Raw genomic sequence first — 23895 nt, forward strand, 5'->3', positions numbered from 1 at the left:
TTGGGACACTAACTGGGTGCACTCAACTGTGGAATTCCTTTAGGCTGCCGGATGTGAGGCCTCTCTGTGTTCCAAGAATGAGACCTCATTGGGATTAGCTCCCTGGTGATGTCTAGACGGGCACAGCCATAAAATAGTTCTGAGTGCTAAGGGAAGAGTACATGATGGTGTACCCCACCACCAAGACCACCCCCCTGGTTCACTACAGAACTTCAATCTACCAAACGAGAATGCTGAAAAACTGAGAAAGCTGGACGCCAAGAACCCTCAATGAGCAACTTCTCCGCCCTCAAAACAGCCATGCACAAACACCACGAACTCATCCAGACCACCAAACGATCATTCTACAAAGAACGCATAGACAACAACATACACAACAGCAAGGAACTCTTTGCCATCATCAAAGAACTAACCAAACCCAAATCCTGCACCATCGACCCCCCCCCCACTCTCCAAAGACCTCTGCAACTCCCTCTCCAACTACTTTCACCGCAAAATCGCAGACATACACGACAGCTTCACAACACCCTCATCATCATCATCAACCACCACGCCACCACCGACACAACCAACACCACAACACCCTACTACACCAACCGACTAAACACCTGGACCCACACCGCCGACGAAGAAATGGGTAAAACCATGAACTCCATCCACTCAGGCTCACCAACAGACCCGTGCCCCCACCACATTTTCAACAAGGCCAGCCAAATCATCACTCCCCAGCTCCGCACCGTCATCAACAGCTCCTTCCACACAGCAACCTTCCCAGACATTTGGAAGCACGCCGAAGTCAACACCGTCCTCAAAAAACCCAAAGCAGATCCGGAAGATCTCACCAACTACCGTCCCATTTCTCTTCTCCCCTCCCCGCAAAGGTCACCGAGAAGATAGTTGTGCGTTGACTATCTCACTTACTTGAAGAAAACAACATACTCAAGACCTCCTAATCTGGAAACAACAGAACTGAGACCGTCCTCATCGCCTGCACAGACGACATCAGGACGAGAGTGGAAAGGGTAAGACAGTCGCCCTTATCCTCCTAGACCTCTCTGCTGCTTTTGACACCGTATGCCACCAAACCCTCTGAGCACGCCGGTTCGATGCCGGAATTCGCCACAAGGCCCTGGACTGGCTCGCTTCATTTCTCTCCCAAAGAACCCAAAGAGTTCGCCTCCCTCCTTTCCAGTCTACAGCCACCAAGATCATCTGTGGGGTCCCCCAAGGATCCTCCCTCAGCACCACCCTCTTCAACATCTACTTGGCTCCTCTCGCCAACATCCTCCGACCCCACGGCATCACTATCATTTCTTACGCTGACGACACCCAACTCATCTCCCTCACTAAGAACCCAGCCACTGCCAAGATTAACCTGCACACCGGACTCCTAGACACCGCCAAATGGATGACAACAAGCCACCTCCAATTGAACTGAAACGAAACAGATCATCATCTTCGGCCCCAAATAGACAGCATGGAACGACTCGTGGTGGCCCACCACCCTCTGACCACCCCCAGCACACACCACCCACGCACGCACGCAACCTTGGCATCATACTTGACTCATCCCTCCCAATGATCCAGCAAATCAATTCCATATCATCCTCCTGTTTCAACACCCTTTGCATGCTACGCAAGACTTTCAAATGGATACCCCTAGAAACAAGAAGTCACCCACGCCCTCATCAGCAACAGACTGGACTACGGCAACGCCCTCTACGCTGGGACCACAGCTAAATTTCAAAGAAAACTCCAGCGAATTCAGAACGCAGCCGCACGACTCGTCCTCAACCTCCCTTGCCACAAACACATATCCACCCACCTCAGATCCTTACACTGGTTGCCCATCAACAAAAGGATCATTTTCTAACTCCTCGTCAATGCTCACAAGGCCCTCCATGACACCAGACCGGCCTACCTCAACGAGCGAGTAAACTTCCACATACCTACCTCATCAGCTCCGCTCAGCCGACCTTGCCCTTGCCACAGTCCCCCGCATCCAATGCACCACTTCCGGCTGCAGATCCTTCTCCCACTTTGCTGCCAAGACTTGGAACTCCCTCCCCACCAACCTACGCAAGACCTAACATTCAGAAAGCACCTAAAAACATGGCTTTTTGAGCAGTAACCGGCCACTACCATGCCTTGGGTGGAGAGGTCCTGTGTGGCTACAAGATACCCAAGGCCAATTCCTTAGAGGATTGAATTTTTAATGAACCCCTCAGACCCAAGGTGATCTCCCTGGTATACAGAAAGCTCATAAAGAATCTGCTGGACACACTATAGGCCCTGAGGGGACAATGGGATCTAGATCTCCGCATCAAAGGAGTGTCATTGCTGCCTCTGGACTGCCATGATGAAGTCCAGAAAACAAAACAGGTTGTGGACGCAGGTATCCCTTATGGCGGGTTTCCTGTAGGATCACATTGTGGCCTCTGTAGTTGAATAATCTGGCTAGGACTGTTTGCGGGTTTGTCCAGGTTTGGGAGAGGCAATCGGGGCTCTTCGAGCTCACTACACAGGGAAGAACTTGGAGAGCCCTCTCAGTTTGAGAGATTTAGTGATTAAGTTCTTTACAAATAAGTCAACACCAGGATTTCCGCTCTCTCTTGCAGCCCTTGATACGTAGATTGTTATAACCGGATTGCTCTTCTGTGTCCTCCATTCAGACTGGTAGTACAGGGGCTTCTTTCTTAAGCTTTGAATTTGTCAATTTGAGTGTGGAAACGCCAGTCTTCAAAGTGGCTATTGTCATTTCCACTGACTGCACTCTGTCACTGATCTTCCTTAGATCTGATCACGTGAGGGCAATTTCCACTGAGATTCCATCATTTTTTTTTATTCCAAGGTACTATTGGTATTGCAGACCACCTGCAGCAGATCTGTTAGTGTGTGTTACCCACTCTCTCCTAGGCTCTGTAGAGGGTTACGCCACAGGGGGTCATGCCCCAATAAGTCTTTATGAAGGCATAGTTATCCAGTCTATTGTGTTGGATTCTCTTTGGTGCTTTATCTTTGGCTATGGTAGCTTAATGAAGGAGTAGTAACCCACTTGATCCTATTGCGATACAGTGGCAAGCAGCAGGTCTCTCCCGCCGGAGGCTCAGCTCTTTACTGGGACTGTTTCCACAGTTGTGCCTCCAGTCACGGCTGCCTGGTGGAGGGCAGTATGCGCCTCTATAGAAAGATGTGGCGGCAGGCAGGAGGCCACTCCCACTAGAGGTGCAGCACTGCACCGGAAAATGTCTGCCAATATACTTAGTAGCTCAGTCGTTGGGTGAGACAGTGTGTGCCTCTGTGGAGAGTACCATGGAGTGCCAGCATATAACGAAGCAGAGTGCAGTCCCACTCCACTTCTGCCACTCAGGGTCTTGGTCTGCTCCTAGGGACTGCCCCCCCTCCCCCCCCCCCCTCACTCTGTGGTCTCTGGCACAGACCGCTCCAGTCTCAGGAGGACGCCATCACTTGGATGCCCGTGCAGCTGGAGCAAATGCAGGTCAACTGACCCACAGCACTCCTCTGACCCCCGGCACATCCCTGCTGGCTTTGGTAGTGTAAATAAATCAATGTTTGTGCAGGATGTCCAGGGATATCACCAAGGATGGGTGGGAGCTGCACTAAAACACCATCTTGTTTGGAGAGAGACCAGTCTGTGTTAAAAATTGAGAAATAAATGGCATTAATGCAACAAAATAACTAGACTCCCAGAAAATCAATCTTAATATATTTATGTTGCAAACATAAGCCAGAAGGGAATTAAGAAAAAAACATTCAAATTGTATGTATTTCTACAATTAAACACACATATTCAAATAATGAAGTCACTTCATGAGAAATGGATGACAAATTCATTAAGTACATCAAAGTAGCCACAAACTATTCATTGTTGAAGCTAACATGTCCCAGCAGCTGCAGCTGCTGGGACATGTGGCCTCACAAGCTATTGCTCTGTTTCAGCACAAACCAGCACTGAGGCTATTGGCGCTTGTGGTACACAGTAGGGGGTATTGAGGAGTTGGACTGTTGATTTCTTCTAGGAAAGTGAACAATGAAGAGTGTCCCTCCATTGAACATCCCACTCAACATGTGGCACAACACGAAGGTGAGCTTCTTCCAATTTGCTGTTAAGTTCTTGAACAATATGGCTCGTTCCTTTTGAATATATCTCTGCAGGCACCAACTCCTTATTGACAATCATTCCACTTGCAATAATTAGAAATTCAGTGTTCACTGAAGCATCAACAATGTTTTGGCGAGTTAACATCTCCCAAGTTCATCTTGTTCGATGTTGATGACCAGAATTTATCAAGTTGCACAGGTATAGGTGTCCAATTTTTGATGCAGGCAAGGTCAGTTGTTCCACCTGTAGACATTTGTTGGATTCTCTCACATTCTTTGACTAATAGTTCAAGATAACTGTCAAAGACAATGTGCAGTTCTTGCAAGGTGCACACTGACTTTGATATCTGTAGAACAGTCTGAACGACCTCTTCGAGGTTTTGCAGGGATGAAATCTTGACCATTCGCAATAGTGACATATAGTCCACAACAGCAGCAGTTTTCAATGAAGACACCTTTTTTAATTTAAATTCTTCAGGTGAATGTGTTTTTTTTTTGTTTGTTTTTTTGAGCTCTTGAAAGAGTTTGTGCATCACTGGTGTGGTTGCAGCGTCTCTTTCAAATAATGTGTTTGTTGGAAGAAGACCATGCAACAGAATGTCCTTGATAAATTCACCCTTTTCTTTTGCTACATCCATCTCTATGTGCTTTTGAAAGTTTTTGGTAACCTATTTTGTAGTGGCTGGTTGGACAAAACTCTTACTATGGCAATTAAGGTGCGGAGGTTTAGCATTAGTGATTGTCAAACGGCCTTTTCTCTTTTAGTACAAATCTCTTCTGCTTCAGTTCTGTATATAGTTTCAATCCATGTTCCAGGACATCTAGTAGACATGTCTTTATATCGTTATCCACATATTGTTTGGTCACAAAGTTGTGTAGTCATGATGACTTATTCATTTCAAAGGGTTTTTCCTGCTGCTGCATGAAATGAAGAATGCTGTCAACTTGTTTATTAAAACGTTCCCCTCTCTTTCCCACAAGTTCTTGGTGAGAAAAAGTTTCACAATGATCCATTAATTTCGAATTTGTCATATCTCTGAAATCATTGCAAATAGAGAGGACGTCATGATAAATTAGCTGCCATTGAGCAACATATTCACTTTTATGTGTCTGACCAACAATTCCCTTGGAGCTTTTCTGTGATATCTGGATTGTCTTTTCCAGTTTCATATCTGGAGCCACAGCATTGAACCTCCTCTCGCTGTCTTTCACCACAAAATGTCTTTGGATTAATTTTTTGTCTGCCTGTAGCTTCTTCACTCTTTCCAATTACAAGAATTCACTTCTCAGTTAGTTTATGCAATTGAATTCGCAAAACACAGTAATCAAGACTCCACAGACTTTACATGCAGCTCCCAATCACCTTCCTGATAAGCATGTACCAAGTTTTTCTCTAGAGCGATCATGTTTAAAACATTTCCCCAGTATTTGCAAAGTTCTGATTTTTCTTCATATTCTTTGACAAATTCTTCAAACTCGATTTTCTGATTTTGAAGTGTATTGAACATTGTCTGGCTTTGCGTTATTTGTTTTGAATAAAGTGCACACTGTGCCTTGTTCTCTTCTGAGATGGGATATGCAAAACCTAATTTCTCATTCTTGTTCCAGAAAGCATTGAAACGCAATGTTTCTATCACCTCGGATATGATGAGCATACTTTGTAACGAGCTAACAACGAGTTGCACTCAATACTGACTGGACAGTTTTGCTTCCAAAGATTTTGTTGTGTTGGCTCTTGTACTATTGAGGTTGTTGGATTTGGGCTGCAGCATCCCCTGAATTATGGGCAACTGAGTCCAATCCCACACCATGTGACAATTGTCGGCCAAATCCGTTTCCGTTATGAATCATAGCAACCGGGCACATGACCTTATGACTTCTCTGGGAAAATGTGGTGGAGCTGATCTCATCCTTTTCTCCCAGTTACCTTCACCTCACACAAGCAAAGACAAACCGAGGCAGAGAATGGTTCAGTAAGACTTATTGAATCAGCTGCATCTTAAATAAAATAATATGAAATGCAATAATTAGGAGAATGAAACATACTAGTAGCAAAATGGTGACAAGAAAAGTGAAACACAACAAAAGTCCCACCATGCTGTCAAAATGCAAGATGTATGATTCCTACCTGCGCTACTAATGTTGTGTGTTAGAGCACCGCAGGATAATCCTCCCTTCAGGATCTTCCTGGGAAGACGATATCCCCTAATATCCCCTAAACCGAGTATGACATTAGTGAAGAAGCCTGCTGTCTATAGAGACACTATCCCCTTATAGGCCATTGAACCGGTAGTCTCAGCTAGTAGCTGTAACAAAGTCTGACAGTATGCAGTCTTGCTGGAATCTCCCTCTAATGTGCATGGGACAGAGTGCTGTTTTTATAATAAAACAGCTAGTGTTCTGAGGAAAATGTCCTCACATAAAAATATATGCATGTTTCTGTGAAATGTTAGAGGCGCAGAGTACTACCGGCAATCCTATCTCGTTGCAGCCTTGAAGAAAGCACAGAGTGAAAGAATGTTGTGCTAAGAAATGTACATGCCTTCTTAAAAAAAAAAAAAAAAAAAAAGCCATTACTAGGCTAAAGGGCACAGGCAGCAGGCCTAGTTGCTAAATAACATGCCCACAAACCTTACTAAGATGGCTGCACAATAATTTCAGCCTCAATAAGTGCATTGTCTATGCCACATCCACTGAGAATGCCCTGCACACCACAACAAAACATTTGTCATATGGAAAACACCCATCACTGGATAAAGATCATTAAATTCTTCTGGATTGCGCATAAAAATGTCAGCTACAATTCGGAAGACACCGCCTTCACAGAACATTTGCAGGATACGATGAGCACAATTTTTTTTAAAAAAATTAAGAGCTGTGTATACTGTTGCATAGTTTGTGATTGGAGATGGTGTTATTGGTAAAAGCCCAACCTTCTTCAGTGGGACGGTGTTCTGAGAGATAAGAGCATGAATTCCAGCCCACAAAGGAGCTGCCTTTTCTTCATGCTTGAGTTTGCACCGAATAAGCAATATGATAAATTCAGTTAAATCAGCTTTGCGCACCACAGCATCAGGTAGGAGATCCGTTTCCTCAGCCACTTTGAAACTTTCTGGTAGACTGGGACGTACTGATGACTTCTAGTGATTTTGCTCATGTTGGCAAGGCAGTTGGGTTATAAGTTTCCACATTCTTTTTGTTATTGCCTACAGCAGACACAGCTTGTTTTCCAGAAGCTACTTCACTGGTACAGTCATGCAAAAGCACCATAGCAGTACCATGTGTGCTGGATATCCCAGACAAAGAACAGCTGTCTTAAAAATCAAAGTTATCAAGAGCAGCAGTTTGTAAATCCTTTCCTGGTAAAATGACTTTGAAGTGGCTTGCTGTCGGATTCACAAGATTTTACAACATGAGCTGCTAACAAGTTCCTGCTCCGTACAATGTCCTAACTTGTTGATACACTAATCCTATTCATTGAAGTGATTAGCTGCCTACTTTTGTGCTCGTCATAGATTGCATGGGCAGTCATCTTGTGTAGCAGAATATTCTTTTTGCTGTGATGTAATTCATAAAATATCATTTGAAAAAGACAGTACATTTGCACAGCATAACCCTGTCGGTTCATGGGCTTGTCTTCCCCATCTTCGCTTATATCTTCAAAGCCATCATCAATGTTGTTGGCTTCTGTTCTGAACCCAAGAACTTGAGTTTGTGACAATTTTGCTGTGCTGATATTAAACAATGATGTAAAAAATGTTAAGACAACATAAGGTATTCTTGTTGACTCCCATGATTTGCGGTTTCTGGGGCATAACAAAATTTGTCACCAAGTCCAAAATCTAAATCTTTCAGGACATTTCTTCAAATGGTTCCTGCTGCTTTTACTGCATCCTGTGATCTTACTTTGGCAGCAAGAACTTCAGGAGTCAAATCAGCTGAGAACACTATAAGTGGCTCATTCCTTTTGTTAGACTGACAAAAACTAATTCTGTCATTGTACATTCACCAGAAAAATCTTAATTTCATTATAATTCAATACAGTTTCATCAATTTTGATTATTATTTCTGTGATCTCACTGAGTGTGAACCCGTAGCCAGCACTCGAGTGGCTTCAAAACATAATTTGCTTTTTCAAAGAGTGCAAACTTATCTGAAGGCTGGCAGATATGTCACTTTTGGGAGCTCATTGTACATTCATATTTTCGAATGTATGCATGCAGTTCGGGTGGGGATACAGATCCGCTGCAATTACCTTCACCTTGCTGTTTAGATGAGCTACTCTGCTGAAACCTTCACCTTGGAAGAAACTAACTGCAGATAAAAATGTGTTTACCCTTTGAGACTTACATACTCTGTACTTTGTTCTTTCATCAGTTTCTTTGACCCTTGTTGTGGCTAAACCACAGATAACAGATTGAGGATCCTCTGCTTTCTGGTCAGTTGTTGAAGGTGGACGAGGGATAGCCATCAATCTTCTAAGTGGATGGGCACTGGGTTTGGTCGTCATTGCTTTCTCAGAAGACTCAGATTCTTGTCATTCATTGGTTTCTGCTATTTTTTGACTTTTTTTCCAGGCTTTTTTCCATTGTATACAACTTGTAGCACTTGTTGTTACAATGATAAAATATTTGATCCTCTTCACCCATCAGTTTCAATCTTTTGTGAACATTGGCTTGTCATATTTCTGCAGCATCCTGAACTCTCTTTTGTCCAGCCAAGGTTGATGCTAGCTTTTCTTTTGGATCAGTTTGGCATATGGCACATTTTTCTTTGTTGAAGGAGTCCTCATATTTTGGCGTTGGCAACACTCTGTCAGGACTAAAGATCCTTTACCACCACTTGCTTTGCTCATGTTTATGAATTTGAATCAACGGAAAATCAAAAACCAAAAATAATATTAAAATAAAGTACCAATATGATGGCTACAACACTTCATTATAGAGCTGCCGTTTTGGAAAATGGCGTAAGGGTTTGCTCTGAGAAGTTATTTTCTGTCTCTATAAGACTACTTGGCTCCCAAAATGTATGTTTTGACACCAAAAAGAACTATGTAGGTCTCGTGGTGCCTGAAATATTACATCATCACTGCAACACAGTCACCATTTTTAAAAATGTCAAGAAAAAAAATCGGCTCTGATTAGCAATGTCTACCCAAGCTAAATTACTTTCCTAATGATACAAAAACACAAATGAAAAATGTAAATCTCTGGACAACAATTGTTTTTACAGGGGTCTATCAAGGGGCCAGGGCTATACCAAGTATTGTACATACAGTTACTAATGTATTCATTAAATGCAGACCTATCTAGCACCTTATGAACTCAAGAGATGTCCCTAAGGTTTCATAGTGTTAAACAGTGTAACACCTTTTCCTATTCTACTTGCTAGTGAATTCATGGTACAAAGCGACTTCTTGTTACGTTTTTCACTAGATCACACAATGCACGGGCCATTCCTACTGTATTTGAAACAGTCACTCCATTAACAGCCTTCATAACTTATGAGCATATGATGATGAATAAAGGGGTGTTGCCAAGTACCCTTTCTTATACTGCTTTTTATATCTTCCTTTATTATATGAGGTCTGGCATACACCTAAAGACGTCACTATATAATATATAGTCTGTTTGGGGTCAGGTTATTCCCACTTCCTTGGCGCATGTGATTTCACCATCTATTACCAGTTTTCCTAACAATTGGCACACTGACAGTCATTGACACAAATTGTCGTTTCCCAATTTCATGGTGGTCACTCAGGAGTAAAATGTCATTGGAGCCTAAAAGTTTTAATATGGAGCAGCATTATGGGATCTTGATTTGGGGTCATAGTGCAACACGATCTTTTACTCTGGCCCTGAAATGGTCCAATATCTGGAGTAAAAATTATCACATTAGATTCGTTTTCCTGTTAAACATGTGTATCTGGTAGTGGCAAAGTGGTTGTTACATTTTGTGCTTTGGGATAAATCTTATTCTGTGCTGTTGTGTATGCTTTAAATTACTATAAAGTGTTAGTTTTATTAGGTTAGGAATGTATTAGTTATTGAACTAGATGTATGACTCAGACAAAAATAATTTTAAAAAACCAAACCTATTATGTAGTGGAAAAAATTTATCAAAACTGAACTGATGTTACATTGAAAACTTTTTCCATCAGGGGCACATATTGGAAGGAACTGGGAAACAGGAAACTGTGGCACAAGAGGACAAGGTTAAGTTCCTGAAAGGTGCCTTTGTACAGTTCTGCAGGTAACCTCATCTTTCGCGTTTAAGTAATTTCCATTTTTTTTAATGTGCTCAATGACAAAACTAATTACATATTTAAAAAACATGTACTGGAGAAATGTTATACTGGGGGAGTTGTCCATCAAGCACCTCTCTCTGATATTCGTTAACCTTTGACTATCTCTGACTATGTATGGTATCCCGAACACACATTTTCACATATTCTTTTTTTAAATGAGAAAATACCAAGTAAAATAAAAAGTGCCTGTAAGGAGCCAACATGTTACATTCATTCATTCTTTATCATAAAAACAGTTCAATTAGCCATATAAGTCGTAATGAAGTATATTATAACTGAATCTCAACAAAAATAATATTTTTTAAACTAAAAAATTATACCATGATGCTTCTATACTTGTGTCTGAGTCAATCACTGACCTTGCTGCTTTAAGAGGTTTGGAAGATGCTATATCCAATCAAGCACAGCAGCAAGTTAGTCAGGCAATTAATATTTTGCACATTACTGAGGGAGGATCCCAAAAAAGCTTTGTTTTACAGTGCTGTTTCTTGAATGGAAGCTATATTTCCAAGCCTTTTTTGTATTCAGTCCATGTCTAATAAAGTCTGTTCAGACTTGTTTCCTCTTTTTTCTTCAACGATCACAGTTTTGGTGATTTCTGTTCTGCTGTTTGATGTACCTACAGAAGGCATTGTTAAACCAGTGAAGATGTTTCTTACAAGGTGGCCACACTGAAGCATTTTTGGAATATCATAGCATGTATAGACGGACAAGCCTTCTCAAATTGAAAGTACCAGTTTTTGGCCAGTAATCATTATCTGGTACTTGTGATGTGAGCTGCAGCATATCTCCACGCATTTGTTATCAGGGAAGTTCTCCTTAAAACTAAGAGCATAATTATTTGGACGTCTTATCCAGCCAAACCATTTTTAACACCCATTTTTCTGAAGTATATCGAGTATTTGTGTAATTTTGGTGCCATCATGTGATATAGTTCCCCTGCTTGATTCTCTGTCACCACAAACCCAAAATAGGAGAAATACCGTCATAGAGTTAATGAAAAGTTATGTTTGTTGTTAGTAATTCATTTGTAGAAAACTATTTTTCTTATCACCCTCCATATCACCTAAACTTAACCTTTCTGGTCTGTGCATTGGCTAACATGGTTTAGTAATGTAAGGGGGCATGCCAAGCATGGAAGAAGACTGGAATTTACAGTAGAGATGCATATTAATGTTATTGTTTACTGTGTTTTAAAGGCTAGCCTGAAAGATTTAGCTGTCTACCACAGCTTGTGGCACTACTCTTGTCAAAAAATATACATCGAGCGGGATTTAGAGGAGTAAGGGCCATATGTACGAACACATTTTCCCATTGACACAGAATGGGAAATACCCTTTGCTACATCTGGCCCTAAATGTCTCTCACCTCCGTGCTTTTGACTGTTTGGTTTATCAGTCCACCTCCTATTGATTGATTTATTACAATGCAGCGCACAATGGACTATTTTACATCTGAAAAGCCCAACCAATCATCACACATCCAATCGTGTACAGGGAGTGCAGAATTATTAGGCAAATGAGTATTTTGACCACATCGTCCTCTTTATGCATGTTGTCTTACTCCAAGCTGTATAGGCTCGAAAGCCTACTACCAATTAAGCATATTAGGTGATGTGCATCTCTGTAATGAGAAGGGGTGTGGTCTAATGACATCAACACCCTATATCAGGTGTGCATAATTATTAGGCAACTTCCTTTCCTTTGGCAAAATGGGTCAAAAGAAGGACTTGACAGGCTCAGAAAAGTCAAAAATAGTGAGATATCTTGCAGAGGGATGCAGCACTCTTAAAATTGCAAAGCTTCTGAAGCGTGATCATCGAACAATCAAGCGTTTCATTCAAAATAGTCAACAGGGTCGCAAGAAGCGTGTGGAAAAACCAAGGCGCAAAATAACTGCCCATGAACTGAGAAAAGTCAAGCGTGCAGCTGCCACGATGCCACTTGCCACCAGTTTGGCCATATTTCAGAGCTGCAACATCACTGGAGTGCCCAAAAGCACAAGGTGTGCAATACTCAGAGACATGGCCAAGGTAAGAAAGGCTGAAAGACGACCACCACTGAACAAGACACACAAGCTGAAACGTCAAGACTGGGCCAAGAAATATCTCAAGACTGATTTTTCTAAGGTTTTATGGACTGATGAAATGAGAGTGAGTCTTGATGGGCCAGATGGATGGGCCCGTGGCTGGATTGGTAAAGGGCAGAGAGCTCCAGTCCGATTCAGACGCCAGCAAGGTGGAGGTGGAGTACTGGTTTGGGCTGGTATCATCAAAGATGAGCTTGTGGGGCCTTTTCGGGTTGAGGATGGAGTCAAGCTCAACTCCCAGTCCTACTGCCAGTTCCTGGAAGACACCTTCTTCAAGCAGTGGTACAGGAAGAAGTCTGCATCCTTCAAGAAAAACATGATTTTCATGCAGGACAATGCTCCATCACACGCGTCCAAGTACTCCACAGCGTGGCTGGCAAGAAAGGGTATAAAAGAAGGAAATCTAATGACATGGCCTCCTTGTTCACCTGATCTGAACCCCATTGAGAACCTGTGGTCCATCATCAAATGTGAGATTTACAAGGAGGGAAAACAGTACACCTCTCTGAACAGTGTCTGGGAGGCTGTGGTTGCTGCTGCACGCAATGTTGATGGTGAACAGATCAAAACACTGACAGAATCCATGGATGGCAGGCTTTTGAGTGTCCTTGCAAAGAAAGGTGGCTATATTGGTCACTGATTTGTTTTTGTTTTGTTTTTGAATGTCAGAAATGTATATTTGTGAATGTTGAGATGTTATATTGGTTTCACTGGTAATAATAAATAATTGAAATGGGTATATATTTTTTTTTGTTAAGTTGCCTAATAATTATGCACAGTAATAGTCACCTGCACACACAGATATCCCCCTAACATAGCTAAAACTAAAAACAAACTAAAAACTACTTCCAAAAATATTCAGCTTTGATATTAATGAGTTTTTTGGGTTCATTGAGAACATGGTTGTTGTTCAATAATAAAATTAATCCTCAAAAATACAACTTGCCTAATAATTCTGCACTCCCTGTATGTCTCATATACATTCTAAACACAAATCAGCCCTTTTTTCCTTGAGCAGCAGTTTTATACCTTTGTCATGATTCGAATGAGGGTCATGAAGGCAACCTTATTAGCTTTTCTTAATCTGAAGGGTATGGCAATAAAATAGCCTTCCCAAAGTCTCATGAGATCAATAACAAAAGTAGTGGCACTCTGATTTTTTTTTTTTCCAACGTGGCTTTGTGCTTTTTTGAGCTGTTCTCAAACTTGTTGTCTATGCTTGTGGCTTGTAGACAGCACATCAGTTTGCTCATACTCAACCCTTGTGCATTTATATCCTTGAGGACACCGACTCCTCTGAGAGTCTGGATGTGCAGGTGATCCTATGGCACTTTCCTGGTATGTCGAGCTGCTCTAGACAGCTGCTGTGTTATGCCTCTGTATTTTCCATTGCACATATTCTGACCTTTTTATCTGTGCAATTCGAAATTTGCTGTGTAACTTAACTGGTGTTGCTGGATGGCTTCCATGTGTATATGTGTTTGCTTCTGAGACAATTCCCATATTTCATAGTTAGCTTTTGTCTAAGCAGGTGCATCCTTCTCCAGTGATTTCGGTATCCAAGATTTGTTGCTATGGCCACTTCATCAACAATTCATCCCTATAAAGGCATGAGCTCACAGGGCTGGTGCTGGCCCGCATTTATCCTGAGGTCGCCCACTGTTCACATAAGCTTGGTACCATGAGACTCCTATTGTGTATTGAGGCAACTGTTTTGTCACCTCTGGCCCATTCTAAGATTAAAGCCTTGAGAATGAAGTCGGTGAAATCCGCTGAACTTGGGGTTGCATGAGCAATATGTAACTCAAAAGACAAAGTCAGGTTATTAGATGCTAGGGGGGACGTTTTTGATATTTTTTTTTTTGGATGGCCCTTATGAATTGAATAATTTTACTACGAGCTAGAGCCAGATAACATATAGAGTGAGTTGTATTTTGCTGGAAGAACAAAGAAAACAACCCTGAACCATTATGCACACAAAAACCAATGGAAAGCAAAACACCCTATAAGAAGGAGGAACTGTAAAGCAGCGAGAGGTGTTTATAATATGCTGATTGCGTGATTTTTACTAATCACTTGGTTCCAACCAAAGTGGACATGCACCACATTTTCCAACCACTATTTGCCATCTTAGAAAGAAAGTCTTTTTCAGAAAACGTTTGCGTAGCATTTTCTTCAGAAATTACACTCATGAGGAAATGAAATGTGTTTTACTTGGACACTTATTCTTTGTTGTTATAAAAACAGTCTGCCACTGTAGTGTTACATCAGTTTGGTGTAAGTAAAGTAACATATATATGTGATAGAAACTATGATTCAAGTCTCACTGACAGAACTACTGCTTCATTTATTAAATATTTTCAAATGTATATCAAAAGTCGTTTAAAGTTTTACTATAATAAATTTCAGCTGCTGATCTTGGGTTTTGTGTACAGGCAGCTTTTAGCTTTTTCGCTAAATACCTCTTGTAGAAGATAACAAAAACTTACAGTGGGCTGTGCGCCAGCACATTGCTTGCCGCTGGTTGGCTTCTTGTTGCTCTCAATTAGTTGTTTCTTATTGGATGTCTTAATTACTCTTTTTGTGTTTGAACCTCCCTTGGATCATAGCTTCTTATCCTTTTGATTGGATGAATTGTATAGGTTTGCTGATCACATTCAGGGAACTATTTTCTGTTTACTGTTAACATTCCATGGGAATTGATGTTTCTTTTTCTCTGCACCATGTGTTTTCATTTTGTCTTGCGTAGCGCCCCACAAACAGCCATCCCACATGCTCCATGTTAGTGACTGCTTCCCACACCCTGTCCAATGCTTCTCCTAACTCTTATGCAATATATCCCTCTCAGCCCCCACCTTAAAATAGCGTTATGATTTTTTAAAAAATTTTTGGAGGTCCTGGCAGCTGCCATTTTGCTGCGGGCAGGTCACTGGGGTTTTGGGGGGGTATTTTTTTTTTTTTTTTTCTTCAATTACCACCCCAAATGGCATTTGCAATCTTGAAATGGTAAAGTAAAAAAAAAAAAGTCACCCATGTCATTTTGTAGGCCCTGGATGCATGTGGACCCAAAAGTCACCTCGTATATGCACATATGCGGAATAACTCAGCCACCAGCAACATCATGATGTGCCTCTTTTTTTCCTTTTTTTGTTTTTTTTTGTTTTGGGCCAATGCTGCAGAGCCATCCCCAAAAAGTACTGGCAAAGCCAATTGGTCAAAAAGGAGAATCCATCTGACTTTGCCACGCTTGTTTTTTTTGGTGGTGTTTTTTTTAAACCGTGGATCGCCACATCATCCCAAACCACTCCAGCCACCCTCCTGTGGGCTGGTCCTAAGTCACCCTGCAACTCTGAACCGACGCCCTCAGCAACGCACATCCCAACATCACTGACAATGTGGATCAGGCTGTACAGAACTTCACAAACTGGATTACAAAAGCAGCTAATCAAGTCGCCCCTTTGAAGAAAGTGGAGACACACAAAACCACAAAGCAAGCCACCTGGTACACACCGGAACACAAGGGGGTTAAACGCAAACAACTAAAGAGAAGATGGTGCACTAGCAAAAGCCTCACCGACCAAGCCACCTTCAAATCAGCCCTCAACGCCTACCATGGCCAGATCAAAACCACCCAAAAAGTCGCGCTAACACACTGAATCGAATACAGCACCAACAGAACTAATTTTCCTCATCTGTTTGCCTGCCCATCGCAGTCGAAAACTCCACCACTCCCTCTCAAGAACTCTGCAGGGCCCTAGCCGCCCACTTTCACAACAATATAAAAACCCTCTACAAAAACTTGAAGCCCCAGGAGCCCCCTCTCTTTACTTCCACAACCACAGCCGACCACCCACTCCTCACGTGGGAACAGCTCAGTGCCCTAACCACGGCCAATATCTTGATCTCCATCCATTCAGGGGCTCCCACGGATCCTTGCCCCCACAGAATTTTCAACCGTGGAAGAGACGAGAGCAGAACCAGCTCACCACGGTCCTCACTACAGCCACATAACCCGAAGCCAAATTCAAACCCCTCTTCACGAAACCCTCAACAGACCCCAGCGAGCTGCAAAACAATCCCTCCATTTCCCTGCTCCTGCCAAAGTCCTAGAGAAGGCCATCAAACTCACCGAACATCTGGAGACAAACAACCTGCTAGACCCTTCCCAATCATGTTTCAGAGCCAATTACAGCAGCAAGACAGCTCTGATCACGGCAACAGATGACATCCAGACTCTGCTCGACAGAGGAGAAACAACTGCCCTGATCTTACTAGACCTATCTGCTGCCTTCAACACCTTTTCCCACCACACAATCTTCAGCCGACTATGCCAGATTGGAGGCATTCACGATGCATTTGGGTGGATGGCATCCTTCCTCGTGGGATGCACCCAGAGAGTCCGAACACCCCCCCCCCCCCCCCCACCCCCCCCACCCGCCCTCCATCCCCTCTGACCACCACACATCTCGCAAGCCAAGCACATCATCTGCGGAGTCATCAAAGGATCCTCACTCAGCCACACCCTCTTCAACATTTAAATGACTCCACTAGTAGACATTGTGAGATCTCTCAACATAGTCTCCTATGCCATCGACACTCAGTTCATCCTCTTGCTCTCAACCGTCCTCATCCAAACGAAGACAAACATTCATAAGTGTATGAAAAGTGTCTCCACTCGGATGAGGGACAACTACCAGAACCCCAAGACGGACAAACCAGAGGTGCTGATCTTTGGTAGAGAATAAACTCTTTGAAACGGCTCTTGGTGGCTGGGGGAACTAGTAACAGCCAAAACCAAAGGACCACGCCCAGAACCTTGGCATAATTCTCAACAGTGAACACTTGATGAGACAAGTCAACACAGTCTCCTCTGCCTATTTCCTCACGCTCTACATACTCCACAAGATCTTCAAATGCCCCCCCCCTCGAAACAAGGAAAATAGTGACAAAGGCCCTCATCACCAGCCGCCTAGACTAAAGGTACGCACTCTATGCAGGCACCACCACTGAACTCATGCAGCGATTCCAAACGATCCAGAATGCAGCAGCGAGACTAATCCTAAACCTGCCTAAGAGAACTCACATCACCCACCATTTGAAGGACCTCCACTGGCTCACAATCCACAAGAGATGCCTTTTTAAGCTCCTGACCACGCATACAAAGCCCTCCACAACCTAGGACCCACCTACCTCAACCACTGCCTGGACCTCCACCATCCTTCCAGGAACCTCTACTCCAGACACCTTGCAAAAATCCCTTGAATACGCTGCTGCCGCACATGAGGATCCTCCTCCCACCTTGCCGCCAAGGCCTGAAATGCTCCACCCGCACCTCCACACTGCATCCTCACTGACTCACTTCAGAAAAGGAGCTGAAGACCTGGCTCTTCGAATAACACCGGCAACAAGCGCCTGGATACCTTCCCTGGTGACAAGCCGCGTTATACAAATACTGAATGATTGCTTGATTGACCCATTAACCGCCTGTAGTTTTGCAGGCTTGTTCCCCTTACTCTCAGAACAACTAGCAGCCTGTGGCCTTCAGGTTTCTGCTGCTCAATCTTGGGATGAGTAACAGCCTTTTGCCCTGCAGTTTGATGTAATTATTTCCGGACACCTAGCTCTGACAAAGCCAGTAAGTTTGGCTCTAATTTGCCAACAGATGCAAATAGCATTTTACAGTCCTTTGTTTGGATTTGTGGGCTCAGTAAAGCAAGACCTATTGGCCGTGCCAGTTTTTGCTTTGTTTTAGTTTTCAGCTTCTCCTGCCGCATGTTGTAGTTATATAACATTAGATGTAAAAGAGAGAGCATATATTGATGTCATTATGGCTGTCCTCTTGAAACTGTTTTAGCCTGTGCTTTCTATATCAGAAATGGGTAACTCAGCACAAACCTGGAATAAGGATATTTATTGTAATACCAAATTTTATTCAATTTCGCGAATTGGCAACAAAGAATAACACATATAATATATTTTATCCTAACTTCGTGCTTGCTGTTTGTCTTTGAGGGCATGACATGTTTTTGGAGAAGCATTTGCTGCATTTAGGCTTTACTTATTTAAGTTGTTAAACCAACTACAGTTGTTAGAAAATGTATTTCAGAAATGCAATTATCAATTATTCGGTGTGATAATTGACTACTGGCTTGGGTGTTTATTGACAATGCTGTAATAATTTTTTGTAGGAAAGATTTATTGATTGCACAAAGCATGGTGGAGGAACTCTTTCCGGTAGATCCAGATTTCGATTCCGATTTGGAACTGGACACAGCTGTGGCACAAATAAGTGTAGATTTGGTCGATGACTACCCTGCATTGGATCCCCGATGGGCTGAATCTGTGCCTGATGGTAAGAGTAAATTATAATATTGTGTACTTAAGGCATGGGTGTCCTGATGGATGCAGGGATATTGCTCCAGAACCTTGCTGCATAAATGGAAAAGGGCAGCTGTCTTCTTTTACTTTCTCGCACTCCTTTGCCTGCAGTCTGATAGTGTCCTCGCTGTGTGTGTGCTAAGAACCACCAGAGATGGTGAGTTTGCCTGCAAGATAAGTGGGAGTACTGGTTGTGATGGCTTTGTACATAATGCAGCAGGTTTAGAACATCATTCTGGCCGGCAAGGGGAACCAATGGAGTTTCAGCAGGATGGGGTGATGTGATCATATTTGTTCAGGCCCTGGATTAGATGTGCTGTAGCTTACAAAATACCACTAAGGGGTGTCATTGTGGGGACCTGAGATTCCATGGAGTAGGGCATAACCACCATCAAAATGCAAGAGTACGAGAGCCTGAATAAAAGTTGCATTCTGGAAGAAACGTAGTGGGGCCAGGCTGTCTTCTGTTGCCCTGTTTCTTGAGGCTGATCTTGGTTTCCAGGGTTAATCCAAGTGAAATGGCATTTGGTGAAAGTTGGGGTTTGTAGCCGTCAAGGTTTGTCACTGAGCCAGCTTTGTACTGTATTTTTGTTTCTTGTAAATCAGATAGCAGGAATACTGTTTTGATTTGGTTGTTTATCAGGTAGGCGTTGGACTTCAGATGTGGATGATGTACAAGCTGTGTTAGAGATGCTGAATGACTCCCTTTCTTTAGACAGTCAAGTAGAGCTATGTATCATTGGTATATGTGTTAGTTTTGATGTTTTTGTCTGGGAGTAGATTACAAAGCGGTTTTATGTAAATATTGAAGATGATAGGAGCCAATATGCAACCCTGAGGAGATACACAGGTGACTGGGATATTTTGTAACCTAGGGGTGTCAATGTGAACAAACTGATGTTGGGAGGAAAGGTAGGAGAAGGACCGGCAATGGACATTAGGTGAATCCCATTTGAGACTACAGGGTGATTATTATGAGGAAGCATTGAAAGCATCTGCGTGGTCCCACAATATCAGGTGGCATGGGTCATCCTCGTCTGTAGTCAAGAAGGCATTGTTTACAATGTGTAATGTAGTGGCTCAATGCTCCAGTGGGATCTAAAGCCAAACAAGTAGTCATGCAGGAGATGGATAGCACCAATGTGATCTTGGAGTTTAACATAAACAATGACCTTGGTGATGAATAATAGGTAAGTGATGGGTCTGTAGTTGCAGAGGTCTAGCATAGGTGTCTTTAGGAGGGGAAGGATCTGGCCTGTCAAAAGGTTCTGTGAAGATGACTTGAGTGAGGGAGACACTGACAATTGTAAGTAGCGGTAAGACAGACTCCCCAGAGAGATCTTTGATGAAGGATTATGGTAAGACATTATCTTCATAAGACATGACTTTAATGAAGTTGAGTTTGTCAGCAAGATCTGGAAAAGGTAAGGTTTTGAAGGCTTGCCATTGCAGTATTCTTCAGGGAAAGGTTGGTGGGATGGATGAAGCAGGCTTGAGGTCATTGGTGTTGTAGGAAATTGGGTTACTTGTTGAGTGGGGTGAACCCCCTATTCAACAACCACATTTCTTGTCATTCTTGTGAAATACAAGCAAACCTCAAATGAACCTGTGTTCACCCCTCTGGTAGCTTGGCACAAAGCAGTCAGGCTGAACTTGGAGGCAACATGTAATGTATGTTCGATGGCATATGTTGCTGCAGATACACATGTGTGGCACAGTCCGCTGCCTGGTGTTGGGCTCGGAGTATTACAAGTTGTTTTTCTTCGAAGAAGTCTTTTTGGTCACGGGACCGAAGGACTCCTCCCTCCTCGGCTCCATTGCGCATGGGCGTCGACTCCATCTTAGATTGTTTTTTTCCGCTGTCGGGTTCGGACGTATTCCTTTTCGCTCCGTGTTTCGGTTCGGAAAGTTAGTCAGAATCTCGGAAGAAAGCGTCGGTATTGTTCCGTTCGGTCTCGGGATAGTTAGGTACATCGACACCGATCATCGGAAGACTTTGGGGTAGTTTCGATCCCCCACCGGGGCCTGGTCGGCCCGACCGCGTGCGACATCGAAGCCGATGGAACGGACCCCGTTTCGTTTCTGCCCAAAATGTCACAGTAAGTATCCTTATACAGATCAGCACTTGGTCTGTAACTTGTGCTTGTCCCCCGAGCACAAGGAGGATACCTGTGAAGCCTGTCGAGCCTTCCGGTCCAGAAAAACACTCCGGGACCGAAGAGCCAGGCGTCAACAAATGGCGTCCACGTCGACAAAACAACGTTTCGACGAGGAAGAGGAAACATTCTCGGTTCCGGAATCAGAATCCGGAGACTCCGACGTCGAACAACAGCAACAAACTGTGAGTAAGACGTCGAAAAGTAAATCCATCGACAAACCGAAAGCCCAGGGGACGCCACTGCCAACAGGCCATGGCTCGACCCATAAAACAGGCGACCCGTCGAAGGCGCCGAAAAAGGGCACGCCCATAGCGAAGACACCCGACTCCGGTCGAGGGACCGCCATGGAGCAACCTCGGAGCCGAGAAAGCGGCTCCGAGAGACAAAAACAAGATACCGGCACCGAAAAACATCGGCACCGAGAATCCATGCCGAAAGGAACAAAAATTCTGTCGGTGCCGAAACCGAAAAAAGATTCTCTCTCGGCGCCGAAAAATACCACACCTTCATCCTACTCAGAGGAACAAGGAATAAGTGGCCAAATGCACAGATTTGGACAAGAGCTCCAAAGTGTAGAATCGGACTACACACAAAAGAGACTGTACATCCAGCATGACACAGGGAAGATATCAACCCTTCCCCCAATCATGAGGAAAAGAAGGATCGAACTTCCAAAGGATGACGCACAACCACAAGTCAAAGTGGTTAAAAAAGTCACGCCTCCGCCCTCTCCACCACAGGCATCGCCGGCACAAACACCGCCACAAATGCACTCACCAGCGCAAACTACCATAAGTCATGACGATCAGGATCAAGACGCTTGGGACCTGTATGACACCCCAGTGCCGGACAATGATCCCGAGTCATACCCCACAAAGCCGTCACCGCCAGAGGACAGTACCTCATACTCGCAACTGGTGGCTAGGGCAGCAGAATTCCACAATGTCCAACTGCATTCCGATCCTATAGAGGATGATTTTTTATTTAACACCCTCTCGGCTACACACAGCCAATATCAATGTCTCCCAATGCTACCAGGGATGTTACGGCACGCAAAACAAATTTTTGAAGAGCCCGTAAAATCAAGAGCCATCACCCCAAGGGTGGATAAGAAATACAAACCACCACCCACAGACCCAGTGTTTATTACTTCGCAGTTACCACCTGACTCCTTGGTAGTAGGGGCAGCTCGCAAGAGAGCAAATTCACATACATCTGGCGACGCCCCACCTCCGGACAAAGAAAGCCGAAAATTTGATGCGGCAGGGAAAAGAGTAGCATCACAGGCAGCCAACCAGTGGCGCATCGCAAATTCACAAGCGCTGCTGGCCAGATATGACCGAGCACACTGGGACGAGATGCAACTTCTCGTAGACCATCTTCCCCAGGAATACCAAAAAAGGGCGCAGCAAATAGTGGAAGAGGGACAAACGATCTCAAACAATCAAATCCGCTCTTCACTAGACGCAGCCGATACTGCAGCAAGAACAGTCAACACTGCTGTCACCATAAGGAGACACGCTTGGCTACGCACTTCAGGCTTCAAACCTGAAATCCAGCAGGCTGTCCTTAATATGCCCTTCAACGAGAAACAACTTTTTGGCTCTGAAGTGGATACAGCCATTGAAAAACTTAAAAAGGACACAGACACGGCCAAGGCCATGGGCGCACTCTACTCCCCGCAGAGCAGAGGCTCTTTCAGAAAAACTCCATTTAGAGGGGGGTTTCGTGGCCAACCCACAGACACCACCAGCCAACAAACAAGAACCACACCATATCAGGGTTCCTTCCAAAGGGGAGGTTTCAGGGGATATCGGGGGGGTCAATTCCCAACGAGTAGGGGAAGATTCCAGACTCCAAAAACACCTCCACCTAAACAGTGACTTTCAAGTCACGCAACCCCTTCACTCAACACCAGTGGGGGGAAGACTAAGCCAATTCTACCAATCTTGGCAACAGATTACAACAGACAATTGGGTATTAGCAATAATCCAACATGGCTATTGCATAGAATTCCACAACTTCCCACCAAACATCCCCCCCAAAACACGCAAAATGTCACCACAACATTTAGAACTTTTAGGACTAGAAGTTCAAGCACTACTGCAAAAGGATGCAATAGAGTTAGTACCAGTACAACAAAAAAACACAGGAGTTTACTCCCTGTACTTTCTAATTCCAAAAAAAGACAAAACATTAAGACCAATATTAGATCTCAGGACACTAAATACCTACATCATATCGGACCATTTTCACATGGTCACACTACAAGACATCATTCCACTGCTCAAACAGCAAGATTACATGACCACATTAGACCTAAAGGATGCGTACTTTCATATACCAATACACCCTTCTCACAGAAAGTACCTACGGTTCGTATTCAAAGGAATACATTACCAATTCAAGGTGTTGCCATTCGGAATAACAACTGCACCAAGAGTGTTCACAAAATGTCTAGCAGTAGTAGCAGCACACATCAGGAGACAACAGATACATGTGTTCCCTTACCTAGACGATTGGCTAATCAAGACCAACACAGTAAAAAAATGCGCAAACGACACCACATTTGTCATACAAACCCTTCACAAACTGGGGTTTTCCATCAACTATACAAAATCACACCTAGAACCGTGTCAAACACAACAATATCTAGGAGCAACCATCAACACATCAAAAGGAATTGCCACTCCAAGTCCACAAAGAGTGCAGGCATTCCACAAGGTAATAAGTGCTATGTTTCCAAACCAAAAGATACAAGAAAAACATGTGCTAAAACTTCTAGGCATGATGTCATCATGCATAGCCATTGTCCCAAACGCAAGACTACACATGCGACCC

The 23895-nt window shown here is 43.5% G+C and overlaps 1 protein-coding gene across 1 annotated transcript in view; it reads left to right on the forward strand.

The window, feature by feature from the left end:
• NUP133 (nucleoporin 133) overlaps window positions 1–23895 on the forward strand; it is a 942256-nt gene that overhangs the window by 361211 nt on the left and 557150 nt on the right. The window contains exons 12-13 of the mRNA XM_069234985.1: window positions 10283–10374; window positions 18706–18869. Of these exons, the coding sequence (XP_069091086.1) occupies window positions 10283–10374; window positions 18706–18869 (256 nt within the window). The remainder of the gene's footprint in view (window positions 1–10282; window positions 10375–18705; window positions 18870–23895) is intronic.

Source organism: Pleurodeles waltl, chromosome 5 (genome assembly GCF_031143425.1).
Source record: "Pleurodeles waltl isolate 20211129_DDA chromosome 5, aPleWal1.hap1.20221129, whole genome shotgun sequence".
Classification (NCBI taxonomy): domain Eukaryota; kingdom Metazoa; phylum Chordata; class Amphibia; order Caudata; family Salamandridae; genus Pleurodeles; species Pleurodeles waltl.